Genomic DNA, 27,312 nt, shown 5'->3' on the forward strand with positions numbered 1-27,312 from the left:
CCCTGCACTGGCTCCCAGTAGCTGCTCGCATCCAGTTTAAGACTCTGGTGCTAGCCTACAGGGCAGTGAAAGGAACAGCTCCTTCCTATCTCCAGGCCATGGTCAAGCCCTACACCCCCGCCCAACCACTTCGCTCTGCTGCCTCGGGACGCCTGGTTGCCCCATCGCTCAGAGGCCCCTGCTGCTGATCGACCCGGTCACGGCTCTTTCTTGTCCTGGCCCCACAGTGGTGGAATGAACTCCCCCACTGATGTCAGGCCAGTGGAGTCGCTGCCCATCTTTCAGCGCAGGTTGAAAACTCACCTCTCCAAGAACTGCTACCCTGTTACTTGCTCTTAGCACTTATTGTATTCACTCATCTAAATTAAAAAAAAATCTCTTTCTTGCGCTTTTACATTAGCACTGGTTTTGCTCTTAGATGCTTGTTTAGAGAGAAGATGCACTTATGACCTCTGATGACTAGTAGTTCTCCTGATTTCCTACGTTAAATGCACTTATTTTAAGTCACTTTGGATGAAAGCGTCAGCTAAATGACTAACTACAAAATATATGAAGAATATGATGAGGAGGATGCTAAGCAGTGTCCAGATGCCACTGGAACAGCCCAGGACCTGAGCCATGTGACCACTATCACCATGCAGATGATACAGGAAGACAGACTATACATGCACACAAGAGAGACTCACATCACACCATTCACATATGTGGGAGAAGAGACAAGGGAAAAAAAGCAAAAAAAGCACATCACTTAAAGCACATCACTCTTTTTTAAACAAGTCCAGTATAGGCTATTTTCATAGTCCTAAATCACAGTTACAGTCTCAGAGGGCTCAACACTCCAACTGTATTTCTCCTACAAATTACATGAGGTATAGTTGAATATTCATATTGCATTCTCCAAAAGTGGTAGATACAGTAAACGACAATGTACGGCATCCCCTATTCTTACACCCTCAATCTGATTATTACACAATCTGATTATTACAAGTGCAATAATCTCAATCTGAAAAGAAGACCCAGATAGTCTCTGCATTTCTTCATTTTGCTTACCTTCTCTTTGTTTCCTTAAAAATGTTCCCTCATGTGTCGTGTTATGTCCAGTCTGTTTATATGAGCCCCTCACCAATCCCCTTTTATGTGTAAACCTAGCTGGCTAACACAACAGATCTAATTATGATTCTCAGAATCAGCTTTATTTATAAGTGTGCCTATGCACGGTGAATTTGACTCCAGTACACAGCAGCTTCTAGCACTTGCAGACATCACACACATTAAAACAAAACAAAACAAAACAAAAAGAGGAAAACAAACAGAAATAAATGGAACAACAACCAGGGCAGTGGAGGTAAACGTGTGCACAACAGGTATGTCACTACTATACAGAGTTTTGTTATGGTTAAGTAAACAACAACCTATGCCCATATACCGTATTGCTTATATTGCCCATACAATAGACCATATACCTATACCACAACCCCACAACCCATCATGGCCATTAAACAATGCTATGTAATCCCACTATACTATATTGTCCTATGTACCAAAATTATAAACTATATGTTCAACTATCATCCACCACACAACTACATGCTATGTTACAACCACAACAATAACGGCAATAATTTGTAACCACTATACAGTAGTTGTATGTGTATTTACAATTGTACATTTGTATTGCACGAACATTTGTCTTGCACATCTAGTTTAAAAAGAGGTAGTGCACATCGTAGATATGTGAGACAACTTGACCAGCGAGTGTTTACAAAGTGTCATATTTACATTATATTATGTTATATTACAAAGGGGGGGGGGGTTGCGTGATCCTCCCACGCGCTACGTCCCCCTGGCGAAACTCCTCACTGTCAGGTGAAAAGAAGTGGCTGGCGACTCCACATGTATCGGAGCAGGTACTATGTGGTAGTCTGCAGCCCTCCCCGGATCGGCAGAGGGGGTGGAGCAGCGACCGGGACGGCTCGGAAGAGTGGGGGTAATTGGACGGATACAATTGGGAAGAAAAAGGGGGAAACATATACTCGGTTTAGGACTTGGGTTTTGTCGTCACCGCTACATACTCACCCTCTCTCATCCAACTTTTGTGACTCCACTGCAACTCAGATGGTCAATTTCCTTTTTCTTTTCCATTGCAGCCTTTATTAGACAGGTTAGTAGATAGACAGGGAAGACAGGGCGAAGAGAGGAGAGGAAGATGTGATACAAGTCCCGAGGCTGGTTTTTGAATCAGATATACTGTCCCCAGGCCTGTGCATATAATTTGACGCGTGTTAATGAGTCACCAGGATGTCTCAAAGTGTCCATTATTAATTTAATGTCCATATTGTTCTGTCTGTAGCCAAATGGGCTTGCGTTGTTGGCCATGTCACTGGCGAGAGAGAATCCATTGGTTTTTAAACAGGACCAAACCGAGTATAAAATAAAACAACACAAAATAAATAGAATGGCTGTGTTTTCCCCTGCAGTTTCAGAACAGATTATATTAACGGTTTCTTAACACTGACAACAGCAACAACTGCTGATAATCCGTAAAACGCTTTCATGATGTAGTGTGTTTCCATGATAACCCTTAATTCCTGACAGACTGCTACAGCATAACACCAAGTCTGGCTTTACTATCGGGTCCTTATTCCATGGGGGACGTGTGGTTGCCTCTGCAGGGGCAGATCGGGGCAGATGACCAACCCTGTGACTTCGTCACCGACTACCCAGCGTCGGCGTGTTTCCGCAGCGCGGGTCAGCTGATGTGGAGCAGCATGCGGAAGAAGTAAATTAGAAACAGCAAGCCGAGGCTCCCAAGTGTTTTCACACACACATAGCTATGCATGTGTGTGCGTACGTGTAGAACGGAGAACGGTGTACAAAAGTCGTTTTCTTTTCTTTTCTTTTTCTGGCGTGGGAAGAAGTTTGTGCCGCAAGTTAGGTAGTTTGTCTCCAGAGTCGCCGGATTGTCGTCACCTACTTCCAAGAGTTTAAAATCATGGCACGAAACGAATCGTTGGTGGCAATGAATGGCACGCAAGTAGGCAACGGTTTTTTTTTGTTTTTTTTGTTTTGGTTAACATATCTGTCAGTTAGTTTATTGCTTGTTTGTCCCATGTTTTGTTTTTTTGGAGAATTTAATTTTGAATGATAAGCTTCGTATACTGCGGAATGAATGTGGGTTATTACTCCGTCATTTGGGTCATGTGACTCACAGCCAGCGTCGGATATCGGACATTACTCGGTGCTCTGTACAGCAACTTTACCAGCCCAGAACGCCACCGGTGGAAACCAAGTTAGACAGTTCCAAGCTGATCTGGGATCAGATTAGGGAAGGTGCAGCCCGCTAGTAATAGGCCAAATGGGATGTCTAACTGAACAGGCAACTAGTATTTAAAATAAAATAGTACTTTATTATTATTATTTCCCATGCGGGCGTTGCAGCAGCAGGTAAGAGCAGAACAGAACAGGTACAGTCCTTTAAAAGAATAAGATTTAAAGATAAGACGTACACCTAGATAAAATAAATAAAACTGAAACTACTACATATGTACAAATGAGTGAGACAACTACTACCAAATACATGCATGCATGCATGCATGCATGCATGTATTTGCATGCATGCATCCATCCAGGGGTGTACTGGGAAAGAAATTCAGCCCTGAATTTATCTGCTGGGACTGGCCCGGTTTGGGGGGGGGGGTAACAGGACAGAGCCCACAATATTTAGCAACCTAATCCTTGCAGGTAATGGTATAGCCTTTTATTGTTGACATGTGATTCTGAACATATTCAAAGACCCCCCCCCATTTTTCTCCCCAATTGTACTTGGTCTATTACCCTATTTTCGGGGCGGCCCGATTGCTGCTCCGCCCCCCTCTGCGGACCTGGGGAGGGCTGCAGACTACCACATGCCTCCTCCGATACGTGTGGAGTCGCCAGCCGCTGCTGCTTTTCACCTGACAGTGAGGAGTTTCGCCAGGGGGACGTAGTGCGTGGGAGGATCACGAATAGGCCGCCACGCCACTCGGACACCCCGTATTCATACTTTTGCAATGGAAAGTGGTACGTGTCTATTCCAGGACATATTTCAGTAGCACTTACTTATATTGTAACACGCCATCAGCGTGGGTTAAACAGTAACAAGTAGTCTATCAGGCGACACTCTTGAAATTCAGGATATGACTAATCCCTGGAATATAACCGCTATTTGCTGGTCATCCGCCTTTCTCATTAAACACTGCCTTGCTTACGCTCCACCTACACACGCAGCACAGGTGCATTGTGGGTCCGGACGGTTTTGTGCTTGTTTACATTTGGAAGCCTGTGCCTCTAATGCCTGCCTGCTTTCTTTTTTTCTCAAATATTTTCGACCCCTTATTTTTACTTTTTCTCGTTTTCTTGTCCATGGCTTTCGTTGGCCATCTCACTGCCGCGCGCAACTTTTGCAACGCGCCTTAACTAACTTGGTTGTGATTGGCCAGCGAGTCCAGTCCCGGAACAGACGCAGCACGCCCTCATGCACACCCCGAACATGGATTTTGTTTTGTTTTTTTGACGGTCCGCTGGCCCACCGTGCGGCGGCCCACATCATTTGTCCCGGTATGCTCGATGGCTAGTACACCACTGCATACATACATATTGTGCGGATATGCCAATATGCAAGGAATATTGTGCAAATTGGGCACAAATTACCAAAAGTGTTAGGTATTTGTGGTAATATGAGTCAGCATTCATAGACGATTATGAATACTTGTTAGTCAAAATCCGGCCCTGTGATGGTCTGGCGGTCTGTCCAGGGTGTCTCCCCACCTGCCGCCCAATGAACTGCTGGAATGGGCTCCAGCATCCCCGCGACCCTGAGAGCAGGATAAGTGGTTAAGATAATGTATGGATGGGTGGCTGTTAGTCAAAATCAGTATGCAGAAGTAACAGATGATTCGTGAGTGAAATATAGCCTTGCTTTGGTTACAAATATACAAATGAAGCGTTAACATTGAATTATTTTCATGTGCAGTAGTTCAGTGGGAAGATTGCTGTTATGTACAACATTGAGTGGTTGTCACTTGAAGTGACTCAACTGAAATATTTGGAGGTTGGTTATCCCGAAACATAGATTGCTATACTGATGTCAGGGTTTCAAAGCCATTACTGCTACCTTTGACACAGCCACTACATACTGACACTATATCTTGTTTTCCCAGATTTCCTATATCGGACATGACTCTAAGGTCATCCCTGACTTCCTTGGGGACAGGTACGGACGGTTTGCAAAAAGGCTGGATCTCAGCTTCAATCAGCTAAGGTAGGAGGAGAGATGTAGTATTGCATGATTACCTTGGACACTGAATTCGACATTAAATTATCTAGTGATAGAGCCTTGGTGGGGTTGTCATATTAATCTTGGACAAGTGCTGTCTTCACTTTAAATAACAAACGGGTCATGTGTAAACAACAAATTGTTGATAGTCTACATACTGTGCAAGCTTGTTAATTAAGAAAACATACTGGCTGCAATTGTAATTTGGATGAAACATGCTATCTTGCGCTGTTTAATAGAGACAGTGCATTACCTGATTTTAAAGTATTTTTGGCATCCCTTTATTTTGAGTACGTGTGTTCATCAGCATTTGCATTCAATATTATTTTTCCAATGACATGAGACTTGAGTGATGTCATGGTAACATGAATTAAATGTTGCCTCTGAACACACTAGTCGACAAATGTATGTCTACATCAAGAACAAGTGAATGGGTGCATTCAGTCTATAGGTGGTCAAAGTGTCACCAGAACATCAGAGAGCTGAATGAGTGAAAGAGCTGGGGCAGTGCCATGCTGTGGCAGGATAAAAGGCATGATCAATAAATGTGACATGTTAATTTAGGGGCCGATACAAGAAAAGGTTCCTCTGACAGGACATAAAGGATCACCTCATGGCAGCTGTTCAGAGGGGGATGCTATTTCAGCAGCAGGACTAGCACAGTTGATCAGGCGAAAAGAGGAGAGGAGATGATGCTTGCATGGTGCTTTTGTTTCTGAACCTTTTTCCTGACCTGTCAGGCCACGAAGCCTCCTGAATACAAGGCATTTTTTATCTCATGAAAAATTCCATCTCGAAGCAGTTGTCTGCAGCTGAAGACGTGGGTTCCTTGGTTTAATTGATTTGCTTTACGCCGGGGCCTGTCACATTAATAATTGCTAAATTCCTCTGCTGCTCCCAGTGTGCCGTGCATAAATGTGCGCTTATCAGGGCATTAATATTCCTAATGAGCCGCAGCAAATAGAGAATGAACATTAGCTCACTGGAACTCGATTCACCTTTTCATCTGTTGAAGGCGTCATACTGTACTGTTATATTCTTCTGGGTTTCAAACACGATTGCCCCCTTTACGTTCAAACAAAGCCAATTGTGTACAATGTGCCAACTGCATCCGTCCTCGCTGAATGTCAGACTGAATGGTCAGGGGGTGAAGTGTTATTAAAAAGCTAATGTTCAGACAGCAGCCCATAGCGCTTCACAATGTGTTGTTTTACCTCTAAGTAGGCTGCCTGGTCAGCTCCCGTTCCTCTACTCAAACTCAAGTTTTCAGGTTTAAGGTTTAAAATCGTATAGTACTTGTAGTATTTAATAGCGTTTGAATAGTATTTAAATCCTTTGCTAGTTGTTTGTACACCTATAAAATGCTTCACTGTTTGTTTGGGTATTTCTTGTATGGGCCGACAGACCGTGAGGGAAGATATACCGACTAAGGTCGGTCACTGGTCTGCTTAATGTCAATAGTCTCAAACGGCCCATGTCAGATCTTTCTGTAATACACATGTGAATAAGTTAATCATTGTAAATCACATTTCGGTGGCCTTACGCATACGAAATAGGTAGTGATTGTACAGAAAACAGCTTGTGTACTGTTATAACAGGTGACTGAAATTCAGATTTGACCAGAAATATAAAGTGCTTTGAGTGGCTGCTGCAGCTAGAAAAGTGCTATATAAAATGCAACTTGATTGATTGCTATGTTTGGGGTTGTTTTTTTGTTGTTGCATGAATCAGCATATTGCATTAGACCTTAGCCTATATGTCCTGTGGTTACCTTTATTAATATGGGATTTTGCTGTACCCTATAAACAGCTTTACACTATAATCTGACAGAAACAAGTCCAATGTTTGTTAGTATCAGGGAGATCAAGCCCTGTATTATGTTGCTCCGGCATGAATGTGTCACATTATGAAGTTGATGTTCAGTATCAAATATTCATAACTCTGATATTACTAATTCATCATTAATTTTCAGTTGGGTTAAGGGGGAATCTCAGATGTCAGATATCATTACTGAACCTCAGAGGCAGATATGGGCAGAGAAACAGTGCCGAAGAGCGACAGAGTGGTAGTTTGACCGTTTAGGGCCCATATCAGTGGGTTATAAATCGACCGTTTTCACAGATGAGAACGTTCTTTATCAAACAGTGCTTCGTCATCCTCTCACGTTAAAAGTACGTTTGAATGTTTTGCATTGTAATCGTGACTGTCAAGTTGAGGGCAAAGAGCCGACGGAGCCTGCGGTGAACTCACAAGACAGCGTTCTGGCACTGTAGTTGGGTTGATTTGTGAAATTCGATAAGTGACGCAATGTGATGATGTTATATGCTGGCTAAGGAAGAAGAGCAGATGCGTTGCTACTCCGGCTCCATCGTTCTGATCCCCATAAGAATGCTCTTGTAGAACAAAGACCGCCAGTCGCTCCGCATAATATAGGGACGTTCACTCCTGGTGTGACAAAAGAACTGAATAAAAGACCATGCTAAATGTGAAGCTCTGTCCACAGATCTGGAAAATTTCCGGGATCACCGATAGCTTTGTAAAAGTGGAGAAGGTGTTTTCTACAGTACATGATATCACTGTCCCTGAGCTCTGTGTGGGTATCACTGTGCTGTGAGTGAACATTTTAAAGCCCCCGTAAGTTTTGTGACTCATCACACGGTCTACGTGAGATGGCAGGGACACGGGTGTGTTGGGACTGTGACCCCATTTCGGTGCCTGCGCGAGCAGACCAAGTGTAAACTGAGTCACATCTCAGTGAAAGAGAGTGGACTACCTTCAGCATGATGCACTTCTTCGAGTTGTTTGGCTCAAAACGGAATGGGAGACATTGCCAGATTTTGTTTCGGCTAATATGCGTATTTCTGTCAGCTCAATTGACAGCCCTCCCGCTCCGACCTGACAACAAGTCCCTGTGAGAAATGAGTTCACGGCATCGCCTTTAAATGAGCTCTCTGTGTGTGTCTATGTGTGTTTGCATGTGGGAATATGCTTAACTTGGTGTGTGTGTTTGTGTGTATGCATATGTGTGTGCATGTCTACAGTGTTTGTATATCATCCTCTGTGCTGTAAGTATAAGTGACTGGCTGGGCAGGTAACATTGGGATGAAGCTGTGTTAGCTGACTTGTCACACCTACACTTCTCCCTCTCCGTGCCTTGTTGCCAGAGCATCTCATCATTGTGTTGAAGAGCGCGGCTTACAGCGGGATTTGTTTGTCACAGGCTCGGGTATTATTGTGTTGTCCACTTTGTTTCGGGTCAGGTGTGCACATTATCCTGTGAATGGGGAGGTGCTGTGTTGTCATGGCTCCCTTTTGCATCTGCGGCACACTTCACCCTCTGTCAGCAGAAGGCACTTGCATCTATTACCTGCTGTACTATCACATTGGACACAGGAGGCTTGAGGACCTCATATGAGTGTGAGTTACCAAAAGAACAATAATGCTGTGTGAACGAGGCTCACCGGCTTGTGATATATGAAATGACACCGTAAAAAACAAATCCCACTAGTGCAAAGTTCGGGTTCATGGGATAATCGGTGATGAAATGTGGCAGTTAGGTCAGCTGATTTTCACCAAGATGTTTCACCATTTATACAGTAAGTGTTTGTAGAAGGAACCCGAAACTTCGTGGTCCCCTCCTCCGTCTGGTCTGAACACATGGTCTAATCGTACATGCACACAGTGCATGTGATGTGAATGGATTTATTAACGCTGGTCACCCAAGGCTTTGCTCTAATTGAAACCTCTGTCAACAAAGGTTTCATTGGAAAGTGTTCATTCTGGTCCGTCTCTATTAATCCTAATCCTGTCAACATAAAGACACACAAACACAAAAAACCCACAGCTTTTGTATGAATGTGCTAGTGTGTGTTTTCGGGGGTGCGTTTGAGGACCCTTATGTGAAAGACATTTGTTTACTCCCTCACTGAAGACAGTTAACCTTTTCAATGCCTCCGCACCACATGCGCTCAGCAGTTGATGTGGAAATTAAGGATCGATACCAAGCTGATGGAGGCAAAATGGCATGTGACACTTGCAGCAGGGCATTACCAGCTCACCACATAGATATCCTTATTTTATAGTTGGGAATGTTCACTGGGTTCGTCACTGATTGAATGGATGGTAGAGTGTGAGGTTTTCGGTGAAACAGCATTACCCCTAAACACTGTTATAAGAATTGTACGCAGCAGATGGACTCCTGAGATGAAACTTTTCAGTGGAAACTCAGCCTGCCGTTAATATTCTCTTGAAGCTGTGGGAAAAAGGCGCATATATTGGACTTTTGCATTGCTGATGAAACACTGTGTGCGTGTGCGTGTGTGTGTATAAGGTTGTGCACGCATGCGTGTGAGCAAGCTATGTTGGTGATGGCAGCCGTTTTGCATTTTAATGACAAATCAAGTATGCTAACTCCCGTTTTAAAACGAAAGTGCTCTAAATGTCGCCCAGCTGTCAAAATGAGATGTAAGTAGTCTGATGAAAAGAGAACAAAGAAGACAAAGTAGGGAGGCCTGGTACACTGAGAAATGAAATAAAACCTTGTATGGCCTGTCAGCTGTGTCGTTTTATATTCCTATCTAAAGCACATTATAGTATTACTCTGTCGTTCATGCCTCACTCAACTGTCTCTGTTAATTCGTCACAGGCACCGCTGTGTCTTTCAAGTTGCTGTATGTCAACAAGAGAAGGGGCCGGCTAATTGACAAATGAGTGCCAGAGACAAAAAGTGCTCCTCTTCCATCCAAGCTAGGTAGACTCTGGGTGTTTGATGTTGCGGAGGCGGGGGGGATCTATTATTGGCAGAAGACCAGTAAGAGGCATTAGACTGGTCCTAGAATGAGAAGTGACAGTGGGGAGAGAGGCTGTCATTGTCCTGCCTAAGTGTTCAATCTGCAGAGATGCCGGTATGCAGATAAAGTGTCAGTTAGGCAGAGCAGATATGAAACATTGGATGTATGAAGTCCTCAAGTCACTTAGCCAGGAGTATGTATAAATTTATATACATGGTGCATGTGGTGTGTGTGTGTGTGTGTGTGCGTGTGCGTGTGCGTGTGCGTGGTAATAGTGGCTGTTCAGGAAATCTACACCATATCTATTATATCAGGGCTGTTTAAACCAATATTCTCAAATAGCCTGATCTACGTCTCATAAATTGAGGAAGATGCGGTGCTCCTCTTGCTTTAACAGATTTAAACCACAGTGATGAGAGAGCCGTGGACTGGCAGGAAATAACATATTCATATCAGGAGCTGTGCTACTTGGTATCATTTCTCTGGTGTTGAAAATACCCTTTTTAATTTTCAACAGCATTTGTTTTTTTTTAAAATGATGGACAACTGGGAAAGCATTGGGATGACAGAAGAATATGGACTACCTGTTGTGGGTAATGGATCAGTTGTCTGGTTCTTCCATCTCTCCAGTTTGAATTGATATCAACATTTTCTTTGAAATCATTGCTGTAAAAAGTCCTTTCATGGGAGGACAGTAAAAATAAAAATTTTTTTGGGATTTTTTTCCCTTTTCTCCCTTTTTTCCCCTCCTCCCCAATTGTATCCGGCCAATTACCCCACTCCTCCGAGCTGTCCCGGTCTCTGCTCCACCCCCTCTGCCGATCCAGGGAGGGCTGCAGACTACCACATGTCTCCTCCGATACATATGGAGTCGCCAGCCGCTTCTTTTCACCTGACAGTGAGGAGTTTTGCCAGGAGGATGTAGCGCGTGGGAGGATCATGCTATTCTACCCAGTTCCCCCTCCCCCCTGAACAGGCGCTCCGGCTGACCAGAGGAGGCGGTAGTGCAGTGACCAGGACAGAACCCACGTGTTGCTTCCCACCCACAGACACAGCCAATTGTGTCTGTAGGGACGCCCGACCAAGCTGGAGCTAACACCGGAATTCAATCCGGCGATCCCTGTGTTGACAGGCAACGGAATAGACCGCCACCATACCTGGACACCCTAGTAAAAAGAATATGATCAACAATGTCCTATTGTAAGTTCTATCGTGAAATAGCCCAAAAAAAAAATGTCTGATTACGCATGGCCATTATGTTTACTTCTCATGTACACAAAGTCAAAGGCCAAGGCAGCATATAAACCTGTAGTGCAAATGAAAGTGAAAGGCATCTGATACAAATATGTTCTGAAAAATCAAAGGAAATCTCAGAAAATTTAGGAACCACTGAAAACGATAGTAAGTAAGGCAACCGTCTCATAGTATACCAACCAACTGTGTAAAAAAGGCCCTGTACAAATGTATTTTCAAATCTTCCGAGCTCAAGTCATAAGCACTTTGTTATGGTAAAATGACAAATCCAAGCTCAAGTAATGTGATCCTGATTACATCCCAGGTTCGTGGACTGCCTGTTGTGCCATTTGCATGTGTTCTTTCCACCAAAACAGGGCAAACATTAATCTGCACATAGCAGAACCAGTAGCGAACCATGACTCTTAAACCTTTGCTCTCTGACCACCCTTCCCTCGTTGGAGAAAAAAAAAGCAAACTACCAGCCTAGCTTACTGTGTCCTCTCCTATAGTACTGCAAAAGTTGCCTATGACAATTCCAGCTCTGAAACAAAAATTTAGATGCTTGTCCAGCTTAGGCAATGCAACGAGCAAACAGTATGGAGAGTGAGAATTATAACCAAAAACAACCCCCCCCCCAGCTTATTACTAAACAAAATCCAAATCCTCCTTACAAATAATTGCATTATCACACAAGCTGTGTGTGCACCTCAGTGTAATATGGTGCCGGGGTGCAATACGCATGACAGCCACCCCCTCCTACCACACAAAAGCAACAAAATTTTATGTACATCATGACAGCGCACACAGCCAAGCAACCATTAGTGACAGACACTTCAGAACCATGGACAGTGAACAGTGATCGTGGCATTTTGGGAACCCACAACCACAAACAAGCAATATTGTTGATAAACAGTATTATTAGACTGGCACACCAGCCTCTTACATATATATGTTACGGTAAATGTGCTTAATGACTGCTGAGTTGGTAAATTTGCAGATTGACTGGTAATTCATGATGACCGCTTTCCCAAATAAACCTTAACATATACAAAACAGTGGCAGCGGTGGCCAGAATAAAATCAGTTGGCGAGGCAGCCTATTATATTTTAAATAGCTTACCAAATTAAGCTCTGGTGTTGCTCTGTTCCGATTAATTCCAACTTTTCATTAGAAGTTATTCTTTAAATCTGCTTGGATATTAAATTTGCAACGATGTCCTCCTCACGAGCAGTAACGCTACCTGCAGCTTCCACCATGAACCAACAGAATAGCTAGCTAGCTCATTAATCGGCATTTTTTTCTCGCTAGCTTGTGATTCGTGCCCCCCTGCAGTGGGTGGCACTTGTTATAAAGGTATCGATAACAAAAGCCTACCCATTTATAGGGAAGATATGATTGGTCAATTTGAAATTACTCTCTATTGCTCAGACCTCTGTAAAACTATAGCTGGACCACCAATCACAGAGCTAAAAGCATAGCATTTTCTTCCTAGCAACTGCAGAGGCAGCAAAATTCTGACAGGGAGACAAAGGAGCTTCTTTCAATTAGCCCTTCACATTCCAACACAAACTGAATAGACCGGTTTGAAGGGTTTATTTCTTCAGAAACATTTTGATTAGATGTTGATTGTAAAGTTATGAATTAGTAAAATTAGAATTGATGATGTGATGCCCTGTGATGGCCTGGTGGCCTGTCCAGGGTGTCTCTCTGCCTGCTGCCCAATGACTGCTGGGATAGGCTCCAGCATCCCCACGACCCTGATAGCAGGATAAACGGTTTGGATAATGGATGGATGGATAGAACTGATGACTTTTTAAATATTATATTTTTGAATATCCAGAAGGTCCTGATGATACCCCTCTGAGTTGAACATTATCCATCAAATTCCAATGAATTATATCTCTTAAAGGGGTATTGGCGATTTTAATTTAGAACACTTTTAAAAAAATAATATTTGGTATCCCGACAGCTATCGAGTAAGTAGATGCACTGAGAAAAAAAATTTGGTCTCTGTTCTCTGCACTGGCTTCTTATGAGCCAATCAGGAGAGCTTTTTGCGAGCTGGCATCTCCATTGGTTCCTACTTGCTGTCAATCAGTTTGTATATCCACGTGACTCATAGACAGAAGTGAGGGAGTGGATTTTTTACAGTGTCTTTTCAAAATATAGCTAGCTCTTGCTTACTTCCACCCAGGATCGCTTAACTCCACTTTGATGTCAACCATTGGATCTCAAATCTGGTCAGTTGCGGCACCACTGCTCCAGGGCCATGTATTAGTTAATATCTATAGATTGGTTTCCATTGGTGCATATAGGTAAGGCCTGTCACTTTGTGACATGCAACTGGACCAATTAGTTGGAAAATGTGATTTTCACAACAGAGCCTGTGTGTAGCATTGGGCAATGTGGAAAATAACACAGCAAACATAGAATTTTACATGATATTGACACATATGATAATATCTGCTTACATATGCAAAAATACAATGTTTAAGAATCTGCCTGAGGTTCGCCTCATTGAACTGTTTGGTAATGTAAAATATAATATTATTAAACTTGATTTCAAATGATAATACCTTGTAGGGAACACATTTTTGATAACATTGATTTCGACAACGGAATTGTGTAATACGATATGATAATAGCTAAATTTCATCCCAATACAGTGCTATTGAAAGATGATAAACGGTAATATTGAGTTACTGGCTAGCTCTACGTGCATTTCCTATACATGCACAAGACTAGATAAGGCCGTAGTTTGTACAGGCTAGCTTCTCACGGTGAATGGCCTTGTGTATGAGTAGGCCTTCAGTCTTCAAGTCAGCTAGGTTTCATAAGCACAGCTCCTTTCACCTCTACAACGTAAATCTCTATCGCTGTGTTACAACACAACAAAAGCTCTCTGATGGCAGTGGAATCATCTGTAAATCACTGTCAAAAGCCGCCGTCGAAGCATTCCACAGAAACCCCCTCCATCCAAATCTAGAGCCATCTTGTGGTTTAGGATTCTGAATGGAATGGAACATCTTTATGTTCCTTTTGTTCACATTATATATACTGGGCAGCGATGCCATTCCTTTTATGAATGCGTCACATTTTTTATTGTATATCCCAAGACGGATGGCGTGCCACTGACACAGAGATTTACAGGCCTTCAGCTTGCAGTTGCAGAGCTTTAGAGGGGCCTGCTGACATCTAGCCAACACTTTAGAGGAGGAGAATAAAAGCTGACATTTTATTGGCTCTAAGAGAGAGAGAGAGAGAAAGCGAGAGGGAGAGAATGAGGGAGAGAGAGAGCGAGAGAGAGATATGGGGGAGGAAAGAAAGAAAGAAAGGAAAGATATTCTGTTTCTGTACTTTATATTTTTCAGCACTGCCAGCTGTCACGGGGACCCCGTTCTGAAAAAAAGGATTTATTGAGTATTATTTAGAAACTTGTCAGTGGTAATGACTACAGCTATGATTTCAATTATCACCCACTAAATATAGCTTAATTCACTGCCTTGCTGGACATAATGAGCAGGCCTGACATCATTTTTCAAAAATTCGATACCATGCTATTTTAATATTTTATGTTGACCACCGATTCAATTTTCCTCCCCGGTGCTTGGCATGTGGCGAGGTCCCACTCCCTCATGTGCACTTGGATAGTTTGAGCTATTGAGTTCAAAGCCATCCTAGAGATATATTTTTCCATTGACAGAAATCCAATTAGTTTTAGTACACAGTCTGCCTGAATAAAAAGGCTCTTAAAATCTACAATATGTTTCCTTAGCGTTTTAGCAGAGCGAAAAGCCAGTGATGGATCTTTATTGCTTGACCTGATGGGGCCTGAGTGGACATAGTCCCTTTTCTATTTTAGCAAGGGAAAAACAAACCATCCATATGTCTTGCTCATCTTGATAGACACGGCAGAGTCTTTTGATATTGCATAAACATCTACTGTACAGTGCATGCTCCGGCTAATATCTTGACTCTCGTGCATATTTAAACACTTATTGAATACTTTACCAGTAACCCACAAATGCTGCTGAAACACTATGTAAATATGGGAGAGGGAAAAGTCAGATGTATAATTCATTAGTGACATGTTTATTAAGTAGAAGATTTGGGGAGCGTTGATGTTTTGACACGAGGGTGTACATTTTTAAATGAGCATTAAAAGGGAGATGATTAGTACTGGCACCCGGCTGCCAATAATGCGCTCGCTGCTTGAAGTTGATGGTGATGGTGGATTTTGGTGCTGTAAGGCTGCGTCCTTTCTTTACTCCTCTCCTTCTCCAGCGCTGAAATTTAAAACACTAGGACACACGCACAGTAATTTAGGATGCCTTCCAGCTATTAGCACCTGTCCAATTTCTCCATATTAAAAAAAGAAGGATTGGAAGGGGGACTGAACCATCTTATATGTTTGAGATGCAACCTCGGTCTCTCTTAGTCCATAATTCAAGTATCGTTTATGTTCACCCCATCACGCTTAGCCATCCCCCAGATTGATGATGTAAGCAACGAGGAGGCATGGAACATATTAGAGCGGAGCATGGAGAAGGACAGCTATTCTTCTACTTCCCCTGGATGAGTCCCAAAAAGGGCGAAAAAAAGAAGGTTTGGAACCCATTTTGGAAGAGGAACAAAGGAGTTTCCTTTGGTATGGTGTAGGCAGTTTTGGTCGCTTCATGGCTCTCAATCTCCCCAAATTTCTCCTCGAGAGCCCAGGGGTGAAAAGTGAAGACAGATACATGGGTGTGTGGATGCCAAGATTTTAGAGGATGATTGCGGTTTTTGCCCTGTTTTGAATTTTGAGGGGGTGATTCCTTTTAAGAGGGCCGCATAATAAATGTCATCAGTAGATGAATAAATATGTCCTCCATGAGAGCAGTCAAAACCTGTTATTAGGAAGAGCAACCCTCGAAGGCCTCATCGTTGTCAGAAGACTTTGCTCTGATACATCCTTGCACAACAGAGTGCCTAAAATAATAGCCCCTTAACCTCAATGTTTTGAGTTATGTTAAATCATGGTTTGCCACCCGTGGAGTGATAAACTACATGTGGACTGTCTAATTTTGCTTGCTTTGCAGTTGCAGCAGCTTTTGTGGTTTGCTCTTTTTTTTCCCCCCCTACACCCGTGTTGCATGCTTAAACCATCTTCAGCTCTGGACAGCTGTGCCACATTCTCAGCACAGCTGTTAGTCATTTCCTGTTTCCATTTCAGATGAACTTACATCTTTCACAGGTCTTACCTATAAAAATCCTCAGACTGTCCTTCCAAGCCACCATCCCACGGACTTAATATTGGTCAGCTGGGATGATGTGTGGGGCATAACATCCCTTCCACGCCACCATCTCTTTTCTACCCCTCCTATATTTTATTCTTTCCTCCTCCTCTCCTCTTTCACTTTTAATGTTTTCACTTGTTTATAGTTTAGAGTTGCATTTTCGTTTTGTAGAACTGTGGTCTTTTAGGCCGCGGCATATGACATCCATCAGCATGGAAATATGTTTTAATGGTCAGGCAGGCTGCAAGACATCAGTAGGCTGTTGCCTCACTTTTCCACCCAGGCTCATATTGAGATAAGAAACAGCAATGGTGTGTTTCATGTCTGTGGCTGACATGTCTGTGTGCTGGAGAACGAGACAAAACAACCCCTCCATTTTGCTGATAGTAGTTTGTATGGTAGGGTATTTTTATTGTCTGTTTTTCCTCTTAAAACATTGTTTGACCATTAGGGTAAAATGCGTTGACTTCCATCATGGCTGTTCCTTTGTGAGCCACTGACTGAACCAGCAGCTGACATACTGATTGTGCGAACAACAGACCAAATCGCGTTCTGATCGTCTCCTTCTGCCCAGACGTTTGGTGATGTTTAAGAGTTTCTCCCTTGGGGTGGTGGGGAGATAGCTTTTGTACTGGGGGCACAGCAGTGAGTTTCTTTATTTTCTCCCCCTCTGTCTGGAGCTGGGGCCCTTGGGTCCTCCAAACCTTAGAAGATGTCTGTACTCAGATGCTTCAAAACACCAAACAGTAGAGGAAGAGGAGGAGGAGGAGGAGGAAGAAGAAGGGAAAAGGGAAAGACGAAGGGAGCGAGGGTAAGAAATCCTCATAGGGAAAGAGTGCACATGTACAAGTAGACCAGGCAGGCCCAACAGGGTCTGCAGACTTCTGATCTTAGGGCCGTTTGTGTGTCAGTCAGATAAAAGTGTTGAAGCAGGAGAAATCCCTTTACATTCTGTGGCCGTGGCAACCTTTATTGGCAGCTGGGTGAAGGAGGGAGATGCTTCCACAGGGTGTATGAGTGGCAAGCGTTGAAATGTGTTGGTTTTCACTTTAGTAAGAAGTGTTTTCATTCCATCCCACAACATTTTTATTCTTCAGCCTTGACTGAGTCTATGACAGTTGTCTTTAGATTATGCAAACACAGAAAGCATAGGAAATTATGTAAGTTGCATTACTACAGCTGTTGAATTGATTTAAGTAGTTACGCTACCTTGTCCACACGTGGTAGCGTAATGGCTATATGCTGTAATAAGTTCTCCATGTGACATTTTCCAAAAGTTAGAAAGTAATGTTTAAACAAAATAAAGTTGCACATGATGAAACACATTTAGTATGAAATAAAAAACTGGGCAAAAAAGTCAACCCCCTACTGGTTTTCAAAGGTATTCTTAAAGCTATTTCGTTTGTTATTTGTAGTCAATCATATCAGATTAACCTCAATCAAATCAAAATGTATTTTCATCAAGCGCTACCTCCACAGCCCCCATTTATCAGTCCAGAGCAAGTACAGGTCTGTTGGTCAGGATATGACTCACTTCACTCCTCTATACCCATGTGCTCTCGAACTTTGTCATGGTGTACAGTGCTCAAGAAAATAATTTCCTGTGAATCTTGTCTTTTCTTTTATGGAACAATATTTTAAAAAAGAAGTAGAAGTCCTAATACTATGGAAATCTAGATCATACAGTTGTAAATGTTCATACACTCTCCTCCACAGGCCTAAAATTCATATTGCCCCTATAAACACAAGTACTTACTGATGGTCCTGTCATCATGATGAGTTTCCACTGAATCATGGAATATGCTGATCTATGAATAAAGTGTTAAATCTTTTGGTACTTGTGACACAACGCATAATATAATAATAGAGCATTCTGTAGTAAGTATGTTGTTGTAGTAGCCTATAAGCTTTATTTCTCGGTTTGTATGTAATATGTTATAGGCACTTTTTGATACCAAATTCAGTTGCTAACTTTAAATAGCATGTGAAGAAGCCTGTTATTGCTATCACGAAATGAGATCAGTTTCACCTAAGCTGCTGATCTGTTAAGTACAATCTCACTAAATGTATTTTGTAGATTAATGGATCCTCTGTGTTGCTTTTCTGAAAGAGATGACTTAAAACTACATGTTGGGGACCAATCAGAGCATGAGTGTGAAATCATGTACAGAGACACCTCTGCATGTCTCTGCTAAATAAGCACATCCCCATCAATCGTATTTGGTTGGAATATCCCCGTCATTCAGGGTATATATGCCTAACTATAAAAGGTTCTTTTGCAAAGCTATGCCAAATGGTTTCATTCATATTGCCTACTTGATTATCAATCTGCATCTAAATCTTTTTTTCCTCCAAAAGTGGCCGTCTTTGGGGCTAACTAGGCTGTACAAAGGAGACAATTATGCACGTCTCCAGTACCAAGTTGAATATAGACTTTTACACACAGCTGTTCCTTCCACAGAGCGGCAGACACACCATCACTCATACTCGGCTCTCTCATGCTGGGAATGGGCAGTGAGCACATCCTTCGACGGGCCTGGCTGTTTAAATTAATTATTAGTTTTATAGCAAACCCTGAGGCCTTGCACAGGCAGCTAATCCCCGTAGAGGGCTAATCCGACCCAGCGTTACAGAAAATCAATGCCGGCCTTTGGTGTTGGCATGCCATCAGGGCAGGGGGACACATGTCAGACAGGCCTCCTGATTTTTTCATGAGATGTGTTTTTGAAGTTGTACAGCCAGTGGAGGATGCTCCAGGTGCACAGAATTGAAAAGAATATCCGGAAGCAAGGAAAGGGTTGTACGACCAAATTTCTCATGGGGTGATGGTGATGCAAGTGTTTTGTGTGCAATATTTTGTCTGAAAGAGGATGATATCTGGCCATTGGAGGGAACACTGCTCTCTTTTGTGAATGTGTGACTTGTAGAAATGTAAAACTGTGCAGAAACCTTAGAATGTGAACCTAGCAAACAAAGAAACAAGCATGAAGGTAGACAGACAGACACGTATAGATAGAGAAACAAAGCTTTTGGTGTTGCCTCTGTATTATTTTTTTCCTCAGTTTTCTGATGCCATAGAGCAAGAGTGGTGACTTCTGTATCACAGCCATCAATTACCTATTGGCGACCTCTGAGATGATGGATGTGCAAGGTGGATGAGAGCGACGCATTCATCAAGGATTTTAAGCGATTTTCCTTGTTGGCGATTGACTGTGGATCAAATCATGTGACTTGTACCGCGCTTGCCATTTTTTGTTGTTTTGGTTGGTGATTGGTGCCACTCGAGTTCTGCTTTAAAGATTAGGGCTGGCTGTTGGATCAGCTAATTTGGTGAAAGGGATTCTATGTCAGAACAATCGTTTTGAAAATGTCAATTTATGTCTGTTGAGTAATAAAATCCCCTTTATGTTCAGAGAAGAGGACATTTTGTTTCGGCTTTGACATGGGCGGTCTGTGTTTTGGAGATCAGTTTAATATCTTGTCAGCTTTGATACTGTGTCAAACCGGGAACCACCTTCCATTTTGCTTCTCTACTTTGTCAGGATTTAAGACAATTTGGGGAAAGAAAAAGAATATTTCAGCCTCATTTAGTACTCCCTCCTGTCTGTTAGTAATTGGAGGAGAGCGAGGAAGAAACAGACAGAGAGCGAACGAGAGAGAGATGATTTGACCCATTCCCCTAGTTTTTTTTCTCCTTTTCTTCTAACTGTACCTCTCATTCTGCCTATTGGTTTTGAATTACCAGATTTTTTTTTTATTTCATTCATAATGGGACTGGCTGTTGAAGATAATAGCTTTCATAATGTGTTCAGTTACATTCCAGCCTATTCTCTGTTTCTCTTTATGAGAGAGCAAAAATGTTGGACCCAGTCGGCGTATTCATTTCTGCTATTGAGGGATTAATGAGGGGAACAGTGCTGTCTCAAGCCTTTTCTGACAGGCATTAAAGTTCCAGTACTGAGGGTCTCGTGTCTGTTTGAGTTCGCACAAGCTGGCATTCATTTCCATTCACACTGTGACAGTTCATTAGGGAGCCTGGCACATGATCAAAACTGTTTGCTCTGACTATTTCAGCATTCGGAGCCGAATTTGTTTGACACTGATGAAAGCGTCTCATAAAATAGAAAAAAAATCGTTTGGCTAATTTGGGATTTAACCCAGACACGCAGCATACTGTTAAGTGTTTACTACGTATGCTCGATGTCATCTGATATGAGCTTGACTTGTATGAAGTGAAACCCCTGTGAACCCACTGTGGTATGAGGAGCAGGAGGATGGGTTGGTCCTAATGAGGAAATGACATGGTAGAAGATCTTGTGTCTGGTCATGGGACCTGTGTGTTTTTTTTCAGCCCGCTTACTTTTCCTCTCAATCTAGAGCACAAGGAGCCTTTCATGGTAAAGACAATTAAATGTTCTGACTCCTGCCCATCAATCAAACGTCGGATGTGTTGTCATTTATAACTATCGTTCCATATTGCGGCTGTCAGACAGTTTACTGTGTGCTTCAAGACATGCTAACAATGGTTCCTTCCATGGAAAGAGTGAAAAGAGTGTCAGATGCTGCTGTCATTAATTCGTAATTTCCCGCATCCCTTCCATCAAAGGAAGGGATGCGGGAAATTGAGCTCTTAGCTTCTTTGCTAACTTTGAAATCTTTTTTTTTTAAACGTTCTCCCTCCCTCCCTCTCTCTCTCTCTGTCTCTCTCTTTCACACACACACACACACACACACACACGCACACATGAAGATAGCTAACATTGGGATATGATATGATATGAAAGGAAATATAAACGGCCAACATAGGGATATGAGGCATGCATTATGAAATATCAGAATTGGTCTGAATGATGTAACCTTGTCAGGACTGTGACACTAAGCTCCATAGATAAGTTTATAGTTGTCTACACATGTAAGAGATTCGGAAATTAAACAGAGGCCTCAGTTTGTTCAGCTGCTTCTCTTGTCGCTACAATCGCATGCAGTGTTTTCCACTCCGAGCAAGAAATCTCTTGTCACATAGCTGTGAAACGCCTGCCGAGGGATGATATCTTTCTTTTTCTTTTTTTGTTGTACCATGGCAGAAAGCTATTACCCCAAATGTTTTGTGAACAGAGTGTATTGTAAGAATTTGACAAACATCTGTAGACTACTCATTCGGACAGAAAGGGCGACATTGTTTTCCAGTGCAGATGGAGAGCACTAAATATCGCAGGGGTCCCTGTAAATCCATGTCAGGAGTCAGTCCACAAAGAGATGATTTAGACAGAGCTTGATAGGGCATGAACTGAACATTTCTTGTCCCTACAAGTGGCACAAACCAAAAGGAAATGACACAATCTCCGCTGTCAAAGGACGCCGGCGTCTTTTAATATACTTGGGGTCGTCCAGCCGTATTTATAGCTTGTTTCGATGTGAGCGATTGCTGCTGTGCTCGAAATGTAGAAGTGGAAATGTTTCCACTGTGACTGAACCAATGAAAAAACCTGAACGTCCTCCTGAATTACAAACAATAATCCGACTGAACTTTCACTAAAAGGAATCCGTGATGAACATCAGACTTGCATCTTTGTTTTTTTTTTTTCAAGAAAGAAACGTCAAGCCGCACACAAGCTCATTTAAAATGTTTTATGACTTAATGCATTTGGAAAAAAGTAAAAAAAAAAATACAAAGGGGGGGGGTCTGTTATTTTCGTTCTGCCACGAGGGTGGCAGAATGGTTTGTTTGCGTTGCCTTCCTTCGATTCAGGGTTGTGAGACGACACATTTCTTTTGCTTTATGATTTTCTTCCCCTGCTTGGCAGTAGTGCTAGCATTTAAACATCCATTAACAACCTGTTAACTGTCGCGATCTCCTGAAATATGGATATTTGCTTCCCTCACTGCTTTCCAGCCACCGAAATGAGTTTAATAGCAAATGCAGGTATTAATAAGTTTCTTCGTGAGCGGTGGCCGCGGATCGTTCCGGTGCTAAGGAGCTCGCCAATGACGTCTGATTAGCAGTGCGAGGGGAGATTAATAGATGTTTCTCCCCCTCATTTGTTATCACTCTTTTAGTGCATTGACTGACTACAGTGTGTGATAAATAGAGGGATGCCTCTGCATTTCCTGAGTGTGACACTATCTATCTACTCGTCAGCCTGGCTCCGTGTCGAGGCGCTGTCTCCTCTGACAGCACATCCAGAGTCAGCTGCCTGCCTCGCTGTAGTCCTGTGCAATTTCAGCAGCAGAGGGGAAAGTTGTTTGGGATCTGCATTTTAATCCTGGCCTGTTTAATGTTTGCCCCCTGACAATCTGGGCCAGACATCATTTTAATGGTATGTACAGTGATAAAGCCAATAAAACGTCAGGATGATTGATAATGTGAGCATTATAGCAATATGACTTTCCTGTCCTCCTCTACGCTCCCAATGATGGTTTCCAAATTGAATTCTTTGTGTGCGTGCGTGTGCGAGTTTGTGTGTGTGCGCGTGCATGCGCGTGCTTGCGTTTGTGCATGCGTTTGTGTGTGCGGGTATTTGTGTGTCTACACGTCCATATTGACATGCACTCCATGTGAGCTATGTTTATGTTAGCTTTAGGTGAGGAATTTGTTAAATAAAAAAGAAAAAAAGAAGAAGCATAGGATTAAAAATGTCTAGTGAATGAATTTTTGGCGGCTACGAGACAGACACGTTATTTCCAAAACAGGAAACAGGTGAAGCTCCGTGGATTAACAGTATGTAATGTACTTTTCTGGAAAATAGTTAAAGGAACAATTTATAAAACATGTCACAATATTTCATCGGTAAAATAAATGGTATGAAACCTTGCTTTCGTTGGTGTGTCAAAAGCTGTAAATGTGCAAGCCAAGCCTCTCGGGCCATTAGGTGTGTGTTTCATGTCAAAGCTGGCTTATTTTAGTCTACCCAGGATGGATGGGAGCGGCAGCCAAGGGGGAGGATGCCATTCGTATCCCTTGACTTCCCCACTTGTCTAAACACAGGTGGACAGAGACACGGCAAGAGCCCAACACGCCATCGTACCAAATGAAACCCTTGCGTTTCGCCATCGCAGTTCTGTATCGGTAATTGCTCTAAAGTTTGGACCGGCTTCTCTGATTATGAATTTTATTAACAACATTACTTTTTTTTTTTTTCCCCAAGCATCCAACTATCCAGCTGTGCATTCATTCAGAGCTGCTCTTCAAAGCTACGGCTCACCTCATATCCTATGGATGGGATCATGTAGCACCAGTTCATTGATTTATGTCCCGCTGTTTGCTATCCAATAGCAATTGGTTTGGGATTGACAACACATGGAGCCCTGAATTGTGCATTCAAGTGTCTCTGCGGACCTATGAAACAGCTCCTTTTATCTTCGACAAGCTCAGAGCAGCCCTGCCTCTGACTGGCAGTCATATAGAAAGCTCTTTGTTTTATGTAAATGGTGATTGATGACATGTCTGGCACAGTGTGCAGTTTTTGACAAAATGTATTGATGGCTGCTCTCAGTGAAGTGTTAGGCAGGTGACAGAGTAATCCATTTTAAGATGAATTGCAGGGAGAGAGAGAGAGAGAGAGAGAGAGAGAGAGAGAGAGAGAGAGAGAGAGAGAGAGAGAGAGAGAGAGAGAGAGAGAGAGAGAGAGAGAGAGAGAGAGAGAGAGAGAGAGAGAGAGAGAGAGAGAGAGAGAGAGAGAGAGAGAGAGAGAGAGAGAGAGAGAGAGAGAGAGAGAGAGAGAGAGAGAGAGAGAGAGAGAGACCACAACAGGAAAGTCATTGAGAGGGTTTCATCAGCACTTTCAGGGACAAGTAAACTCAGCAGTGCTTCAGTGGCCTCTGCGTTTCTTAAATGTATACTATAACTCACATGTTGCCGCTGTGGTGTTTTAAAACGACGCGGCGGTCAAGAAGAGCATTTTTTTTTTACGCAGGTGTATTTCGCAGTACCACAGCACAGTTTCTGACTGCACAGTATGTCTTTAAAGTTTTACATTGGGCCGTCCACATCTTTCAGTTCATTACTACAGACGGCCCTAAAAAGGTAATTTATGCCTCCAGCCAATGAGTAAGTGCTCTCCCCTGCCTTGTCAAAATATACCTGTCTGTCCGTTAAGGCTCATTTGGCGCCTGTGTAAGCCACATCATTTACAGTCGCTGGATTTGTTTGAGTTGGATGACGGGGTAATGACCTGCAGGGGCCTTTCTATCCTCTATGCTACTCTCTGACCTTGGTATGATAAATGTAAATTCACATTTACTCTTCATGGCTGTAGCAAAGTAAAGTAACTCCACGAATGTACAGGAGCCACTATCAAGGGGAAATACAGATGTTTTTTTTTTTTTGGCCAACCCGGAAGTTAGCCTGGCCTTGAGTTTCTGCTGTGGTTCTGTATCATTAGGAAACATGAGTTTTGGGTGAATGCCTGAAATAAGGTCTGTGCTGTGTTTTGTTGTGTGAGATGACTCTTCATAAATCAGCTTGTCAGTGTTTAAAGGTTTTGAAGCGTAAGTACAGTTGATATGAGTAAAAGCTGATGTTTGGGGAACCCGTGAACGTCGCTTCTTGATATCAGTTAGCGAATTGATTTTCACAAAATCACAGAATGAAGCTTCACTGATTGTTTTTTTTTTTAGCTCCACAGAACAGTATGTCCAAATGTCACAAGCTTGCATTGACTACAAACCTTAATTCAGGTTGTAGACAAAGACTTGAGGGAACCTGTGGCTCAGAAATGTTTTTCAAAAATGGATTTAGGACTGCAACCTGAACCCAATCTGTTGCCCTCACTTGATTTTTTTTCTTTTTTTTTCTACTGATGGATGTTATTAGGGGCAGGGCTGACACAGTCTACAGATAGCAGACAAGCCTAAGAGAAACAATAAGTCGGGCGGCGGTGAAGAAAATACTCAACTTAAGCTCCTCCAAAAATGGACCTGGTGCTGACGCGTGTCTGACAGAACCAGAATTAACAGATGCTTCAAGGGGACCTTAACCCATGAAATCACGCCGTCCTGGATCCAGGGCCCCACCCACTAACTGCTGTATAAATAGATTCTCATGACAGGGTAATTCATCTCTGGCCATGAAAACATCAGCTTTAAAAGACAGCTCGCCGAGACCCGGCGCTTGTTAGGGGCCAGATCAGCAGCCCAGATGCCTGGGATGTAAAGTCATGAAGAGAAGATTAATTTATCTGTCATCCCTGACTTTGACAGTTGTTGTAAATCTGACTCTGGGCCTCCGCGTGGGGAGGGGAGCGGGCTAGGAGGCCGGGGAGAGAAAAAGGAGAGAGGAGGAGCGTGTTCGTGAGAGGGAGGTTAGGTAGGTTAGGGCGAGTGTGTGTTGAAGATTTTCAAACATGCAATATTGACAAGAGAGCTCACTCACCGCCAGCGTGCACCTGGAGCGCGATGACAGCCCACCTCTCTATACGATGTGTTTGGGATCCTATTGTTAAGAGAACATTTGGCAATAATTTTACCCCCTCCACACACACACACACACACACACACACACACACACCTTCCTTCAAAAACACCCTTCGTCTTCTCTTCATCCATTTTTTTCGGCACTGCTAGTCTCAAGACGGGTGGTAACATAACGCACACTGGAAAGAGAGTAGTGGGAGTGTCGGGGGAAGCCATTTGGGGTCTGATTGATGGTAGCAGGCGAGCCATAGCGGCCATGTTCTCTGATCTCCCTGCGTGCGAGCCATGCCTGGCGCTCTCTGAGAAACAGGATAAGTTTTTTTTTTAGGTTTATGTCTCTTCCAGAAATAAAACATTATATTTCTTATCACATCTGTGTCAGTGTCTCTGAAAATTGATGGTGAACTAGGATGCGCGAAGAATGCACAAAGATGGCTTTGCCTGGGATGGAAATGTTTTGAATTTTTATTTCTTCAACAAAGTGATTTTTGTTCAGTATCCGCTCAGATTCACTCCTTCTTGTACACAGGATTGTATCTCTGCATAGGCTAAATACGTCAGCTGAAATGGCTCAGGTCTTGTACACTGGATATTCAGTTTTGAATAGTTTTGTAAAACAATATTGATGTTAAATTGCTGTTTTCACATGTTGACTCAATGTGGCTTATGGGCACCTGAGTCGTAATAATGCGTATTTCACACATCACGCAATTCCATAAAATGAGAATTGATTGTTTTAAAGTCTAGTCTCCAATTTTATTTTTTTCCACTGATCCCATTGCCAGAAAAGTCGGCTTTTGGAAGGATTTATATGGGAGACGCAGATGTGGATGTAGTTACAGCCTTGACTGCAGATACAAGGCCTTTGCTGTCAATAGAGACCCCCGCTGGGCTTTGGAGCTGCATATGAATTATGATGTCTCCACTTGGCTTCATTTGACCCTTCTCTCTCACCATAGGCCTGCCATGACCCACCACCATATTTTCCAGCGACCATCCTTTCAACTGACACATATAGTATATTACTAATTCATTTTTCTCTGAAGGTTTTAGTGCCCCTTTGCTTTGAAATAGTCTACCTCTCGCACGGGAAGCTTTTGTGCTTTTTGATCACTATAAGCTCCTGAATCTCGGGTTAGAGCAAATCTGTGAGTCAGTCAAGTTTGGTAATAACTTATCAACACCTCTTGTTATGTCTGATTGGACCTCGAGGAAGTGACAAATGTAGCCCATGAGATCTGAGCTTTTGGATGTGGATTAGCATGCTAATGGGCTTTCGACTTGA

The 27,312-nt window shown here is 42.8% G+C and overlaps 1 protein-coding gene across 1 annotated transcript in view; it reads left to right on the forward strand.

The window, feature by feature from the left end:
* The first annotated feature begins 2,804 nt into the window (after positions 1–2,804).
* lrmda (leucine rich melanocyte differentiation associated) overlaps positions 2,805–27,312 on the forward strand; it is a 236,344-nt gene continuing 211,836 nt past the window's right edge. The window contains exons 1-2 of the mRNA XM_056292394.1: positions 2,805–3,034; positions 5,199–5,299. Coding sequence (XP_056148369.1) covers positions 2,993–3,034; positions 5,199–5,299 — 143 coding nt within the window. The 5' untranslated portion in view covers positions 2,805–2,992. The remainder of the gene's footprint in view (positions 3,035–5,198; positions 5,300–27,312) is intronic.

Source organism: Lampris incognitus, chromosome 13, assembly GCF_029633865.1.
Source record: "Lampris incognitus isolate fLamInc1 chromosome 13, fLamInc1.hap2, whole genome shotgun sequence".
Lineage (NCBI taxonomy): Eukaryota > Metazoa > Chordata > Actinopteri > Lampriformes > Lampridae > Lampris > Lampris incognitus.